The sequence below is a fragment of the Myotis daubentonii genome, chromosome 14 (assembly GCF_963259705.1).
Source record: "Myotis daubentonii chromosome 14, mMyoDau2.1, whole genome shotgun sequence".
Taxonomy (NCBI): Eukaryota; Metazoa; Chordata; class Mammalia; order Chiroptera; family Vespertilionidae; genus Myotis; species Myotis daubentonii.
In genome coordinates, this window is record NC_081853.1 from 49,299,034 (window position 1) to 49,314,144 (window position 15,111).

At 50.0% G+C, this 15,111-nt stretch overlaps 1 protein-coding gene across 2 annotated transcripts in view; it reads right to left on the reverse strand.

Annotated features, from left to right (window-relative positions):
- Positions 1-11,092, reverse strand: part of DCLK3 (doublecortin like kinase 3) — a 29,910-nt gene extending 18,818 nt beyond the window's left edge. Inside the window, exon 1 of one of the 2 annotated variants that reach the window (XM_059664237.1) lies at positions 10,669-11,092. In XM_059664237.1, coding sequence (XP_059520220.1) covers positions 10,669-10,747 — 79 coding nt within the window. In that variant the 5' untranslated portion in view covers positions 10,748-11,092. Of the gene's footprint in view, positions 1-10,392; positions 10,548-10,668 lie in introns of those variants that run through there. The other variant, XM_059664238.1, reaches the window with a different exon arrangement.
- Between the last annotated feature and the right edge of the window lie 4,019 nt (positions 11,093-15,111).

A 15,111-nucleotide genomic window follows, 5' to 3' on the forward strand; every position in this document is an offset into this window, starting at 1 on the left:
GGCAGAACCTTACATCGTCCCTCAAACAGCCTGGGCCTTCCGAGGGCCTCCTATAAATAACAGTTTTCACAAACACCGCTGCCTTCGGAGCCCTGAGAGGGGACACGGTGGCGGATCTGGCTTCCCCAGGAGTGGAGGTGAAGCTTCTGCAGTCTCCCTTGCGATGCTGTCTCTTAGCATTTGCCAAGAATATGTAATTGGAAGGGACGGGCTCTTCTAAATAAACGGGCTTTTCTTGGGAAGATTCCAAATACACAGACCCGGCGCCAGGCCTGGGGTGGGCTGGCCACAAACAGGTGTTGGGTGAAAGAACCCAGGAAATCCAGTTAATGCAAACAGCCTCCCCGCTGAGTGCGTAATCATCAGAGCGTGCTGGGCGATCAAAGCAACCCTGTCCTCAGGACTTCCCATGTTCCTGCCCCAAAGCCTCAGTAAGGAACACGCTGCAGGCCAGCACAGCTGTGGACGCTGTAGGTGCCCACCCCCAGCCCCTCACCAGGCAGCGGCCCACCCACCAGCGCTTACAAATGCTGGCTGTTAGGGGGCCGCCACTGCTCACTATCCCAGGAATCACCCTCTGCCGGGAGCCGCTCCACCCAGGGACTGACACACGCAATGCGCCTTCAGAGGGCAGCCCGAGATCCATGACGGGCTGACGGGCACCGGGAAGGGTACAAAAGCCCAGCCCCTCACCCGGAGGCGGAGCTGCAGCTCCGCGGTGCAATGTGTGCCCCAGAGCTCCTGTGGTTGCAACCACGCCCTGCTCCCCTCGCTCCCTTCTCCTGACAGCAGACTCCCCCCCCCGCCCCCCCCTCCCGCCTTGCACAATCATGTGCACAGAAATGCTACTCTGAGGTTCTGCTTCTAAGGAACCTAGACCCACACCACTGCCCGAAATTATGAAAGGCCTTTACATGATAAAATAAGAATGAGCACTCAGTGTTCGGGAGCTTCCCCCCCACCCTCCCAAATTCTTCAGTAGAAGCCATCCTTCCTCTCATGTTTCATTAAAAACAAACGGCCCTAACCGGTTTGGCTCAGTGGATAGAGCGTCGGCCTGCGGACTGAAGGGTCCCAGGTTCGATTCCGGCCAAGGGCATGTACCTTGGTTGCGGGCACATCCCCAGTGGGGGGTTGCAGGAGGCAGCTGATCGATGTTTCTAACTCTCTATCCCTCTCCCTTCCTCTCTGTAAAAAATCAATGAAATATATTTTAAAAACAAAACAAAACAAAACAAAAAAAACGGTAGCCATGGTTGGTGTGTTCAGTGGTTAGAGCATCTACCTGAGTCCTGACAGGTTGAGGCTTCAATTCCTGATCGAAGGCATGTACCTGGGTTACAGGTTTTGCCCCAGCCCTGGTCGGGGTATGTGTGGGAGGCAACCAATCTATGTGTCTCTCTCACATCGATGTTTCTCTCTCTTCCTTGCTCTCTATCTATGAATGAATGAATGAATGAATGGTTATGAAACAACAGACCTATTACTGCTTGAATTTTTAGTGAATGGTAGTTAATTGTAGGTTAAAAAAACACAGTGCCAGCCTCCAGAGAGCCAGAAACCGCTGAGAATGTTCGACACTTATTGAAGGCAGCATGAAAACTATAAAACTCTCCTTTTCTCCCTCCCCTTGGGATGGGCTGACATTTAAAACCCCATTCCCTCTTCTCAAGAGAGTAAAAATCCATCAAATATATACATTTTTCTTTATTAACATCCTCACTTAAGCCTACTTAAAGGAGCCGAGCAGGCGTGGCTCTGTGGTTGGGCATGGACCCACTGTGTTTATGGCCGGGAGAACACCCTGAGGGCAGGATAAAGAGACACCAGTCTGTCTCCTAACCCAGCCCTCTCCACCTCCGCACCAACACTCCTTTCCCTCCCGAAAACAGCTTCTCAAACACACCTACTTTGTACTTGTGATGAGGAAAGTGCAACTAAAATAAAGAGCACCAGGCAGCCACCTGGCTGTCGGCTGTGGTGCTTTGTACTGTAGACAAAGCCACTGGGAAAAAGCAATGAACTCATAAATGTGGCGGAGAACAAGGGAACCACGGGGGTCACCCCACTGGTTCTTGGGGAGGGGAGCTGGCTTATTCTCCATCTCCCCTTAATGTGAGTGGGGACTCCTGTTTTCCTTTTACACCACAGGACATGCTTGGAAAAGATCATCATCTTCAAGACCTCTGAGACATCTTCAGTTATGCTGTTCTTACAGAAAACAATCAGCGCCTTTGAGTTCTAACGTAATATGAATGGCATTAAAAGAAAGGACTACACGGTCCTAATAGCCAGCACACAGCACATGTGTAACCTCCCCATGAGATTGCTGGGGCGGGGCGGGGGGGTCTACAGCCCTGGGAGGTCTGCATCTGTTGACTCCCAGTTCCAGAAAGAAAAAGAAACCCAGCCCGCATGGCTCTGTGGTTGAGCATCGACCCATGAACCAGGAGGTCACGGTTCCATTCTCAGTCAGGGCGCATGCCCAGATTGCGGTTCAATCCCCAGCAGAGGGTGTGCAGGAGGCAGCCAATCAGTGATTCTCTCACATCATTGATGTTTTTCTCTCTCTCTCTCTCTCTCTCTCTCTCTCTCTCTCTCTCTCTCTCTCTCTCTCCCTCTCTTTTCCTCTCTGAAATCAATAAAAAATATATTTTTAAAAAAGAAAAGGAAAAGAAGCTTCATCTCCATCTAGTCCACTTGGTGTCTTTCTGTTTCTTTTTTCCCTTTAAATCAGTATGTCCATGATTGGGGTTATCGAAACTTGAACTCAAGGTGAGACACTGAGCAGGGCTGCGGCCGCCTTTTATTTGGTCTTCCATTAGCCAGTCTGACCTGCCAGGCCTGTCTTCAGTATCACTGAAGAACCGGCGTCCTGACATTATCTTTTATTATCCAGACTCAAATATAAACATGTTCTTACCAACAAGTGTCAGCTGGCGAAGGGAAGACTATGATGTGGGGGCCAGTGATGTCTAGGACAGTCAGAGACACCTACAAGCAACGCTGAAAGTCGTAAGCGATTATGTCTCAGCGAGAAAACAGGACGAACCCAAGCTGTTTGTTGTCAGGCATCTGTAACTCTGCACCTGCAGTGTGGGTGGGACCCTCTGATTCCTACGCAGCCCAACTCCTTGTATCCTTTTCTCTCTCTCCCCGGATTTATTTCAGTTCTAGAATGTCTCTATCTGTTTATTCTGCGCCACCTGCAAAGACAGTTAGAGTACATGGAGCGTCATGAAATAGCTTTGTATGTTTTTACTTCTAGATATCATTAGCAAGTGGACGAACTATAAAGCCAAAATTTTTAATCATATAGATTACGCTTTCCTACATAATAGCAATAACCAGTTGGAAAAATACAACTTAAAAATAAGAACACGTGTAATGTCAACGTAAAAAGGATTCCTAGGAATGACTTTAGCAAGAAATGTATATGATCAACATAAGGAAAACTACAAAACTGAGAGAGGACATAGAAGATCCAATTCAATGACTGCCCATTCCAGAATGTGAAGTCCTAGTGAGCTGAACACATCAATTCTTTCCCATTGTAATTTGTCGCTGTGATGCACTAATAGGATTGTTGAGGGAAGACAGAAGAGAAATGAGTAATGAGTAATGAACATAGTAAAATATATTACAGAGCTATAATTACAGCATCTTGGTACTTATACAAGAATAGCTGAATTTAAGTAAAAAGAAAACTATAACCCCAAAATAGATACTTTTCGACATGAGAATCTAATGTATAATAAAAGATCCTTACAAGCTCATCAGGAAGGTAAAAATAAATTTTTTTCAAGATTGAAAGAATTGGTTATTAATTTAGAGATAAAAATGAATTTGGATTTTTATTTCACAAGTATATGTCAAAACAATTTCGTATTAATTAAAAGCCATAGCCAGCCATAGCCGGTTTGGCTCAGTGGATAGAACAGCAGCCCAAGGACTAAAGGGTCCCAGGTTCGATTCTTATCAAGGGGACATACCTTGGTTGCAGGCTCAATCCCTGGCCCTGGTCAGGGCGTGTGCAGGAGGCAACCATTGATGTGCCTCTCTCACATCGATGTTTCTCTTTCTCTGTCTCTCCTTCTCCCTTCTACTCTCTCTAAAAATCAATGGGAAAATGTCCTTGGGTGAGAATAAACCAAAAAGAGCCACAGCCAAACATAAGTCAAACCACTGAAGAGAGGAGAAGTCTGAAAATTAGAAACATTAAAGGAGAACACAAGTAAACGATCCCAAGAGTTCTTCTGTGTCCTACAGGATGCAGGTGTGAGATGGGCTGACTTACATATTGGCACCCACAAAGGGACAGTGCTGAGGCCGTGGGTCAGGTAGGAAGGTGCCACAACCAATAAATGCCAAGAAGCTCAGTGGCTTCCATAGTAAAGCCTCTTGTTCCTATGAATTCCCATGTGGACTGAGCAGCCTTCCTCCAGCTCAGATCCTCCAAGGTAGCAACCTTGAGCAGTGGGAGAGACATGATGGCAGTGCCTTGGCTCTACCTGAGAATGACACACCGTTTGGTGTGTTCAGGTCCTTGAACTAAGAGTTGCTTGGAACATGGAGTATGCTGGGAAGGGCTTAGTCAGGGAGGCAGAGCTCAGTTCCTGAAGACGTATTAGTCAACATAGGCTCAGCTCTGCTGCGGTAACAAATCAACTTCATCATCCTAGTAATTGCCCCAAGAATGGGCCAACCAACTGTCAGAATAGGGACTGTGGACAGGGAATGAGAGCATCTGCTAAAGAAGGGGAGCACATGATATCTGGGGAGCACCAACTGTCTCTGCCTCCGCTGTAGAGACGCAAACTCCAGAGGGTTATTCTGGTTGCAGCCAATCTGAAAGCAACTCGGCATCTGGAATAAACTGAACAACCAGCTTCATCTAACCTATTCTTGCAAGGACACTCTTAAAACCACGGCTATTGTTGCTAGGAAATCTGCTCCTCCAACCTGCCCTGAGACCCAACGATGCTTCTTGACAGGTGCCCTGGACTAGCTCATGGGTATGGAGAGGGCTGGTGGGGAAAATGCCCTGCTACTTTGGGGGGATCCCAAGATGAAGGCAAGTAGTATGTGGTCTCTGGGGGTGACAGGTAAGCACCTGCTTGTGAAGCGTTTGTCACAAGTTCCTAAGAGATGCAGCAAGGGCACTACACGTCTCCCTCGAGGTCCGCGGGGGCTCTGCCATGAAGGTGATGCCTGTACCAAGGCCAAGAGACAAGTAGAAGTTTGTCATGAGCGAGAGCAATCAGGGTCAAAGCCACTGCCGGCTCACGTGGCTTCCAACAGTTGGTGCATTAGGTTAATAATTCATACAAAGAGGAAACACCAAGTTACAGTTTAAATTATTTAATGCTGCAAAACTGCAACACATGATTTCATTCTAGCGACCACAAGGATTTGTTTCCAGTTTGTAACGTTTTTTAAGATTTATTTATTGATTTTTAGAGGTAGAGAGAGGAAAGGAGAGGGAAAGAGAGAAAGAAACATCTATGTGAAAGCAGAGTATCGACTGGCTGCCTCCTGCACACCCCCTACTGGGGATCAAGCCGGCAACCTGGGCATGTGCCCCGACCAGGAATCAAACCAGCAATCATTCGGTGCACGGACAAGGCCCCACCAGCTGAGCCACACCAGCCAGGGCAGTTGGTGAAATTGTTGTTTGTCTGATTGGGTGACCTCGCGTTCTCTGCCCCCCACCTCCCCAGAGTGCTGAGTTTCCACGTTCCCTGTTACGTAATTCCCCAGAGACTATTTAACCTGCACCAGGTCTGCTGTCTCCTTGGAGAATGTTGAGCATCTGAGTCCAAAAACACAGAGTGGCAAGTTGCTTGTTGGTGCTCTTCAAAACTGAAGGCAGGCAGCCAATCTCACGTGATATACTATGACGCCTTCTAACGCAGAGCCATCCACACTTCTCTCCATGTTTTTCACTTTCTCCAAACATGTGGAACACAAAACAGTGTGTGCTTCATTAGGCAAAAGGTCGCTAGAACCCTCTCCAGCAGGCACAACAGAAAGGCTAGCAAAGCACCTCAAATCATCCCAATGAATGCTAATGAAGTATCCCCAAAAATAGACACCACAAAATGCAGCAGTTCCTGAGAAGCTGGTTTAGGAACGCTCGAGTCAGTGAGGAAAGATGGGGTGATGAATGTGGCTGAACACAGCTCTGGCCTTGAGCTCTCCCGGCCCTCCTGTGGACACATGTGGTCTTCACCCCGGTCAGCGGCACCATCAACAGCCCAGATCCCCATGACTAAGCATCATCTCTACCTCCTCTTCTCTTCCCTCACCTCCCACATCCGGTCAATCTCCCAGTCCTGTGGATTCCACCTCCAATATGCCTCTCAAATATGGCACCTTAACTACTTACTGCCTTAGAGCCCACCCTCATCACATGTGACCTGACCCATCTGTCTCCGACCTTCCTCCCCTCCCCTCCCCTACCCACACACCTGGACAAAGTGATGTCTCTAACCCACAAAGCGGGTCACCTCCCCTTCAGGAAACAGTCTGGAGGACTTCCACCTGTCCTCAAATTCTGGGGGAGCCTCGCACATACTCTAGGGGGCTCAGATGTTCTCTAAAATTACTTTCCGCTTAACTTTGTGCTTTCATTTTCATGATCACCCTTTTTAAGATCATCAATAGAAAATCAATGAAACGTATTCTGGATCATCCGAATGACCACGTGATGACCAAGTGCTGCCACATTATTTCACCGTACGTATTCTTGCATTGATGATGTAGTAGGCAACAAGAAATATTTTTTTAACTGTCACAGGCTAATGAGAAAAATAACAAATCGGACTAAATATCGAGCGAGGAAACGGCTGAGAGCATTGAGCCAGCAGACAACTCAGGTGGCGTAGCACATAGCATACCAAATTCGTAAGAACCCAGACTGGATCTCTTCCGCCTAAAGGGTAACTTGAAAATAATACTTTCATTTACAATAACATCTGCTTAGAGCTTTCACTTCACTAAATTCTCAGAACATGATCATGCCCATTTTATCAATGAGGAAACAGAGGCTCAGAGTGGTTGAGTACCTTGCTCAGAATCACACAGCTTTGAAGTTTCAGAGCCGAGATGTGAAGGCAGTTCTGATGGACTCAAGAGCTCTAACCCCCGAAATGACACATTACATGGCACCCTGCCATTTACAGAGTTCTGTGAACACTCCACCTTCGAGATCAGCCGAAGCAGCTCTGGAGACCTCCCGATCCCTTCATACAGCCGCTGAACTGGTGCTCTCTCTACTCCATCCCTGACTACACACACCACGAGGCCTCCACGTACACCACTGTCCCGGTAGACTGCCGGTTCTCCTGGGTACGGATTTTATGGGCTTGCTCAATAATGTTGATGAGCCCATGGAAAGATTTCCCCTTTTATCATCAAACAACCCTCTGAGGTTGGCTGGACAATCATGGTTAAGTTAATAAAGGTGAAGACACCGAGGTTCCCAGAGAAGTCAACAACTTGCCTCAGGAAACCAGGAAGCCTCAGATCTCTGGGGCTTTCTTCAAACCCGTGGAAGACAAAAACGTGTGTGCTTCATTGGGCAAACGGGTGCCAGAGCCCTCACATCCCTGACTCCCAGGACAGCCGTCTTCTTCCCCACTCTCCCACTCTCCTGGTATTTCCCTCTTCTGACCTACATTACCAGGTAGCTAAAAAAAAAAAAAAAAAAAATCCTTTTCAAAGAACTCCCCCACATGCTTTACCACCAGATGGGCCAAATTTAGCCACTAATGGGAGGCCACCAAGGAAAAGGTGGGGAAACTGACACCAGATATCATGGCCCCATGGATGCAAGGAAAGGAAACCTCATCAGGCAAGAGCCTCTGCCTACAGCAGCCCATCCAAACCCTGACACAGTGAGCCCATGTCCGGCAGAGGCCTCCTGGAAGGCCAGGCGGGTGGAGACCTGCCCACCCTCTCTGACCAGCTACCACCCCCTGCAGTCTGTGGTGTGCTGGGTCCACTGGCCAAGGCAGCCTTTTCTTCCCACTTAGTGGCTTTAGAAAGAAGCTGAGACATTAAACCAGCTCGACATTGCACCAGAAAAAAGCAAAACAAGGGCCTAAAATATTCAAATATTTAGGAAAACGTGGAGGGGAGATTCCTTGAACTGGGAAAAAGAGGGATGAGAGAAGCCAAGAAATGAGATCTTAGGACAACTAAGCAACCCTGAGGCTCAGAATAGTGGGGTAGCAACCTGGTTTTCCTTTTCTGAGCAGAGCGCCCAAGGACCATGCCACTCCTTCTGTTGGGCACAAAGATGAGGGGGTTCATGGGCGCTGAACCCCTCCCTGCTCATCCCGTGCCTGGGCACAGGGCGCCCTCTGCCCGGAAGGAGGCACCTTGTGAGAATGCGTACAAAGGCTCTCTAGGGGCCAGCACAGCTAACCCAAGATTAATGAGACAGTTTTACTGGGATCCCATGGGAAAGAAAAATGATGTTGAAAGTGAGAGGGTCCTTTTTTTTTTTTTTTTTTCTTTTTGGTTTGGTTCTCTAGAATCAGATCCTGGAATAAGAATCCCCATGAAAGTGTTTTATTAGGAAGTACCACTAGGAAAAACTGGTAGGGGAGTAAAGAAGTGAGAGAAAGAAGAAAAGCAAGCCCAGCAGAGACCCATGAAAGTCAACTGACACAACTCCACCGCGGGTCTCTGGAGACCAAGGAGGTTACGTCTCCAGCGTCCCAACCAAGGGCAAGGGAGCCGGACTATTTATACTCCAGCACCTCTCAGTCATTGGTCAGGGGCTGCCCCCAGGGGAGATGTCCATGCCCAGGCACTCCTTGCTCTCAGTTCCTTCCTCCAGACAAGCTGACTCCAGCAGCCCAAGGTCATCCTCCAATGAAGAGGAGGGGCTGGCAGTTGGGACCAGGGTACCGATGCGCACAAAGGTGGCAAAGGTCTCTGAGGAAATGCAGCGTAGCACGAAGCATCTACCACAGTCCACTATCCAATATTTCCTTTTTTAAAAATATATTTTATTGATTTTAGAGAGGAAGGGAGAGGGAGAGAGAGAGAGAAACATCAATGATGAGAGAGAATCATTGACTGGCTGCCTCCTGCATGCCTCCCACTGGGGATCGAGCCCGCAACCCAGGCATGTGCCCTTGGCCGGAATCAAACCTGGGACCCTTCAGTCCGAAGGCCGACGCTCTATCCTTTGAGCCAAACCAGCTAGGGCTGTCCAATATTTCTTTCTCCAAGTTTTGCCAAAGTGTTGGCCATGACAACGCGAGACTCCATCTCTGTTATTCTGAAGCCTCGGCAGGACCCCTTACCAGTCTTGCACTTCCTTGAACTCACCATCGAAGACCCTGACCCAACGACCTTTCAGACCTCAACGGGATGAGTGACAGAGCATCTTTCAGAAGTCCTGTCCTGCCTCCGTCTTTCCCCAGTGGAGCGTTTGAGGGCACCGCCCAAAGCAATCCAAATACTGAACTGAAGTGCTTTTCTGAGGTGGTGCTGCCAGGCAAACCCAACACCCCTTTCCTTTTTTACTCCCTGGGGCCCGTTTCTTGCTATCTTGCCCCATGGATAAGCCCCATGCGTGGCTACTGCTCTAGATGCCCCACTGATTGTGACCACAATCATTCACGCAACACCAGCCCCACAGATCGGCTGTGCGGGCAGTAACGGGACCAGCTTCACAGCTCCTAACAGTCACCCACGCACAGGACCACCGAAGGCCAGTATCCTCCCCGAGAGCCAATGACGAAGGCAGGACCCAGCTTCGATGTGACAGCTGTCATCCCGGACGACACCTCAAGGAAAGGAAATGGGGCCAACAGGGAGGGGGGAGGCAGAGGGATGACTAACTTGGGGGTGAATAACAACTGAGTTCCCTCCACAACTTCTCACCCCCCACTCCCAACAGGTGGGTGCGCTGAAAAGGTGTCCCCAGCCGCCTCTGTCCGCCTCACAACACCGCCCCCAGAGCCAGGCGTGGAAGGCCGTGTAAACGCGCTCCTATATTTGTGGTTAATTAATGGGACATTTCACCAACTCATTTTTTTTCTGTTAATTCCCAAATGCCTTGCCTCTATCCTTTTTCCTGATGGTCCTCTGCGTGTTTCCTTACCTAGTTCTAAGGAGAGTTTCCTTGCCTTTAGCTGGGTCAGCGAGCTCTGGAGCCCTGGATTCAAATCCCAGCTCCCCCACTCCGGGCCATGTGGCCTTGGACAAGCCAGAAGTCCGGGCACCTCCGCACTCTCAGCTGAGAAAACCACGCTCAGGTTTGTGCAGTGGATGAAATGAGGTCAAGTTTGGGGAAAGCACCGGGCAGGGTGAGACGCTCGCTCGGTAAATGTCAGCTCCCTCTTGGTGCCCTCCCTCTGAAGTCCACCTCACCTCGCAAGATGCCCACGCGTTTCTCTGGGAGCCCCTTTGGGTGGCGAGAGAGGGGAACCAGCTCCGGACAGCGTTATCCCCGAGCAAGCGAGTTTCAGCTGGTGTAGACGCGCCCGCGAGCACACACGCACATTGCACTCCGGCACCCCCGCGGGTCGGGCACCGCTTCCCCACCCCGCACGGAGCGGAGTCTCAAGTTCAGGAGACAGTAGTGCTCCCACCCCCCACCGAGGCGGCGTCCCCGCCCGGGTCCCCGCCGGAGCGCCAGGCACTTACCCGGGGCCGGCCGCGCGGGGCAGCCGGGGGCGGGCCGGGCGGGGGGCGGCGGGCGCGGCGGGGGCGCTGCGGCCGGCATCGTGCGCGCTGGGCTCCGGGAGAGCGGGCTGGCGGCCGTCGCAGGGGCAGCGGCTCGACGGCCCAGCGGGCGCGGGAGGCGGGGCGCGACGGGAGCAGCCAGGAGCCCGCCCGCCCTCTCTCCTCTGGGGCTCCCGCAGCCGCCCCGCGCCGCTGCGCCCGCGACTACGGGAACGTCTCCGGGGGCGCCGGGCTTAGCAACCGCGCGCCCGCCCAGCTCCCTGCCTCTGCGCCGGGCCGGGGTGCGCGCCGCGGGGGCCCTGGAGACCGGGCGGGCCCGGCTTGGACGTGCGCTCGCACCCACCGCAGCGAGCGCCCAGAGGCGTCCCCGGGGACCTCACAAAGCCCCGCCTCTCCCCGCCCGCCGGTCCCGCCTTTCCGCTCCTTCCCGGCGCGCACCCCGCGGAGCCAGGCGGGGTCGGGCTTTGAACGTGCGCCTCGCCCACGCTCTCGGTGGCTGGCGGACCAAAGCCGCCCCGGCACCCCGGCACCCTGGCAATCCTCGCCCCTCCCGGCAGAGTCCAGACTGCCCTCTCCACTCCCTTCCTCCTACCCCGTTCCCGCCGCTGCTGTCACACAGGCTCTAGGTCCAGCAGCTGCCCTCCATCCTTGATGCCCCTCGGATTCAGACACCTGCGCACACCCTGGTCCACACTCGTGGCCTCAGAGACACAGGCTGCAAAGCATCCCTCCAGCCTCCTGCTTCCTGGTACCATCGGCTGCTCAGTGCCCCTTCCCAGCACCATGTGCCCAACCCTCATGTTTGTAGACCTCAGGTCTGTAGCCAAACAGCCAGGGAAGGGGGGTGAGGGTTACCATACACCATATTCTCAACTGGCTGCCAGGCTGGGAGAGATGATGAACGCGAGGGAAATCCATGCCCACCTCTCCACAAGTCCACAGGCAGGATTACAGCCTGGTCTTTTTATTATTATTATTTATTGTTTAAAATATTACGTATAGTATTACATGTCTCTTTTTCCCCCATTGACCTCTCCCCAGCCACCCCCAGCCCCGACACATGCCCTCACCCGGCTAGTGTCTGTGTCCATTGGTTATGCTTATACACATGCATACAAGTCCTTTGCTTGATCTCTTACCCCTTCCTCTCCCCTGCTTTCCCTCTGAAGTTGAGGACTGTTGGATGCTTCTCTGTCTCTGGATCTATTTTTGTTCATCAGTTTATGTTGTTTATTATATTCCACAAATGAGTGAGATCATGTGGTATTTATCTTTCTCTAACTGGCTTATTTCGCTTAGCATAATGCTCTCCATGTCCATCCATGCTGTTGGGAATGGTAAGAGTTCTTTCTCTTTTTACAGCAGCGTAGTATTCCATTGTGTAAATCAAGCATGTCAAATTCAAAGGCTAATTAATATGGGCCAAATAAATGAGGCATGTGGCCCTCAGGCCTCGAGTTTGACATGATTGATGTAGATGTACCAGAGTTTTCTAATCCACTCATCTGCTGATAGGCACTTAGGCTGTTCCCAAATCCTAGCTATTGTAAATTGTGCTGCTATGAACATAGGGGTGCATATGTCCTTTCTGATGGGTGTTTCTGATTTCTTGGGATATATTCCTGGAAGTGAGATTACTGGGTCAAATGGGAGTTCCAATTTCAGCCTGGTCTTGATTTTGCCTCCATCCATCAGTTCACAGAGTGGCCTTGCCCAGCGTTGGTGTTATGTGAAATTGTTCAGATTCGGCAAGACACTGAGACCGAGCTGATAGTGCCAGGTCGGCTCCCAGAGGCAGGCTCGCTCTCTTTCTCACACCTCACAGGAGTCTAGAGGCCGCTCCTTATTGCTTCATCCTGAGCCACTTTCACACATTGCCTCTTCTCAGACTCCTCACCTCAGACACAAAACGGCTGCACCGGCCTCATGAAGCTACTGTGTGAAAAGGAACTTCTGCTTCTAGCCTGTTCCATGGCCCAAGGTTGATCATCAAGGACCATTTTCAGCGATGGGTTCACCAACAGTGAACAAAATGACAAATGACTGGCCTCCAAGCCCCTCACCTTTTAGTGAGGGCTTGCGGGGGAGCCACAGTGAAATAATCAAGGAATGGGGAGTGTTGTTATTTTAAGTAAAGCCTCCCTGACTAGGGAAGGTGGAGGGAAAAGCCTGAAGAAAGAGCCTACAGTTTGAAGACATCACAGTCCACATTGCTTTTACCTTTTGCACTGCGAAACTTGGCTTACCTTCAAACAATTAAATAAGTCTTGTGTGCCAGCCTAAAATAAGTAAATAAATGAGCCTACAGTAGTCCCCTTTACCCGTGGTTTCGCGTTTTGTTATTGTTGTTGTTAATCCTCACCCGAGGATCTTTTCCCATTGGTTTTTAGAGAGAGTGGAAGAAGAGGGAGAGACAGACAGAGAAGCATCCATTGGTTGCCTCCTGCACAGGGATTGAGCCTGCAACTGAGGTACATGGCCTTGACTGAAATCAAACCTAGGACCCTTCAGTCCAAGGGCCAACCCTCTATCCCCTGAGCCAAACCGGCCAAGGCCATGGTTTGTTTCATTTTCCATGGTTTCACCCACCATCCACCACAGTCTAAAAATATTACATGAAAATTTCCAGAAATAAACAATTAGGAAGCTTCAAATTGTGCGGTGTTTGGAGCAGTGTGATGAACTCGCACACCGTCCCACTCCATCCCACCTGGGATGTAAATCGCCCCATTGTCCAGCGTTGGCCACACTGTCTACAGACACTAGGCAGCCACTAGTCACCTAGTGGCCGGCTGGGTTATCAGACCCACTGCTGTGGTATCACCGTGCTTGTGTTCAGTAACCCTTATTTTACTTAAGAATGGCCCCAAAGTCATTCACATAGCTTTTACTACAAAATATTGTTACAATTCTTCTATTATTGTTGTTGTTGTTAATCTCTTCCTGTGCCTAATTTATAAATTGAACTTTATCAGGTTTATATCTGGGAAAAGACATAGTGTATGTAGGATTCCTTATTATCTGTAGTTTCAGGCATCCACTGGGGGTCTTGGAACATATGCCCTGTGGGTAAGAGGGGACTGCTGTGTCTGGAAATTTCTTCCGGGGTAAGTGCCCCTCATGTACTTACTTTCTTTATAGAAGCCTTTCCAGCCACTGTTCCTGGCCCTGTCATTTAATTTTCGGAGTAACGAAAACAAAGAAACTGAGCTCTAGGAAACAGTTAAACTTTTGTGAAGGAGAAATCTGATTTTGTGCAGAGGCAGCAGTCCAGCAGTGTTTAATGATTGGCTAGGTCATCATTTATACTTTAAACAATTACAATGAACACCTTGACTCAAATAATCAGGTTACCGCACAACGGTGAGGGATAAACACGGTGCATCTGGGTGAGCACTGGAAGAAATTGCTAATTGCTTACTCAATACCTATTCTCTCTTTCTGACCTAGTAACAGACCCTGATTTTCAGCCAAGCACACTGCAACCTAGAATAAAGAATAGATTTCCCAGCTTCCCTTGCAGCCAGGACCGGCTATATGAAACGTCCCTGGCTAATAGAATTGGAAGTGTAGTGTCAGAGTTTCAAGTGGGCTCCTTAAAGATGCAAATGCTCTTAATAGATATATTCCTTTGTCCCTCTCCACCCCCTTCTTTGGTCCTGGATTTCAGACATCATGTCTGTGGTAGGTTGGATTATTACTTTCAACTCTTCACTCTATCCCTCAGTAGAATTAGACAATCACCTTTTATAGTACATGAAGCACACTTCCCTAACCTTGATTTTAAACTCACTGACTTTGGCCAGTGGGATGTTATTGGACATAATGTGAAGAGAGGGTTGGAATGTACTCCTGTGGGTTGGTTTGCCCTTGTGAGCTCCTGTCAATAACCCAGGTCAGCTGCCTGTCCCAGAAAGATGTGGGGAAACACGCAGCAGGACCTAAACTTCAACCTGCTGCTCTGTTCAAATTAAGAGAAACATTGAGTCCTAGCCAGTTTGGCTCAGTGAAAAGAGTGTCGGCCTACAGACAAAGGGTCGTGGGTTCGATTCCGGGTAAGGGCATGTACCTCGGATGCAGGCTCCATCCCTGGCCCTGGTCGGGGTGTGTGCGGAGGCAACCAATCCATGCATCTCTCTCACATCAAGGTTTCTCTTTCTCTGTCTCTTTCTCTCCCTTCCACTCTCTCTAAAAATCAATGAAAATTTCCAGATGAGGATTAACAACAAAGAGAGAGAGAGACCTTGACATACTGTCAATTCCACTTCCATTCACCAAGTCCGCTGCTCTCTCCCCATCCTCCTCCCATCTCCCCGCCACTGCCTGTTCACACTCTCATGACATCCCATCTTGACCATCCCAAGCATTTCCTCCCCCACATTCTTACATCCTTTCCATTCTTAC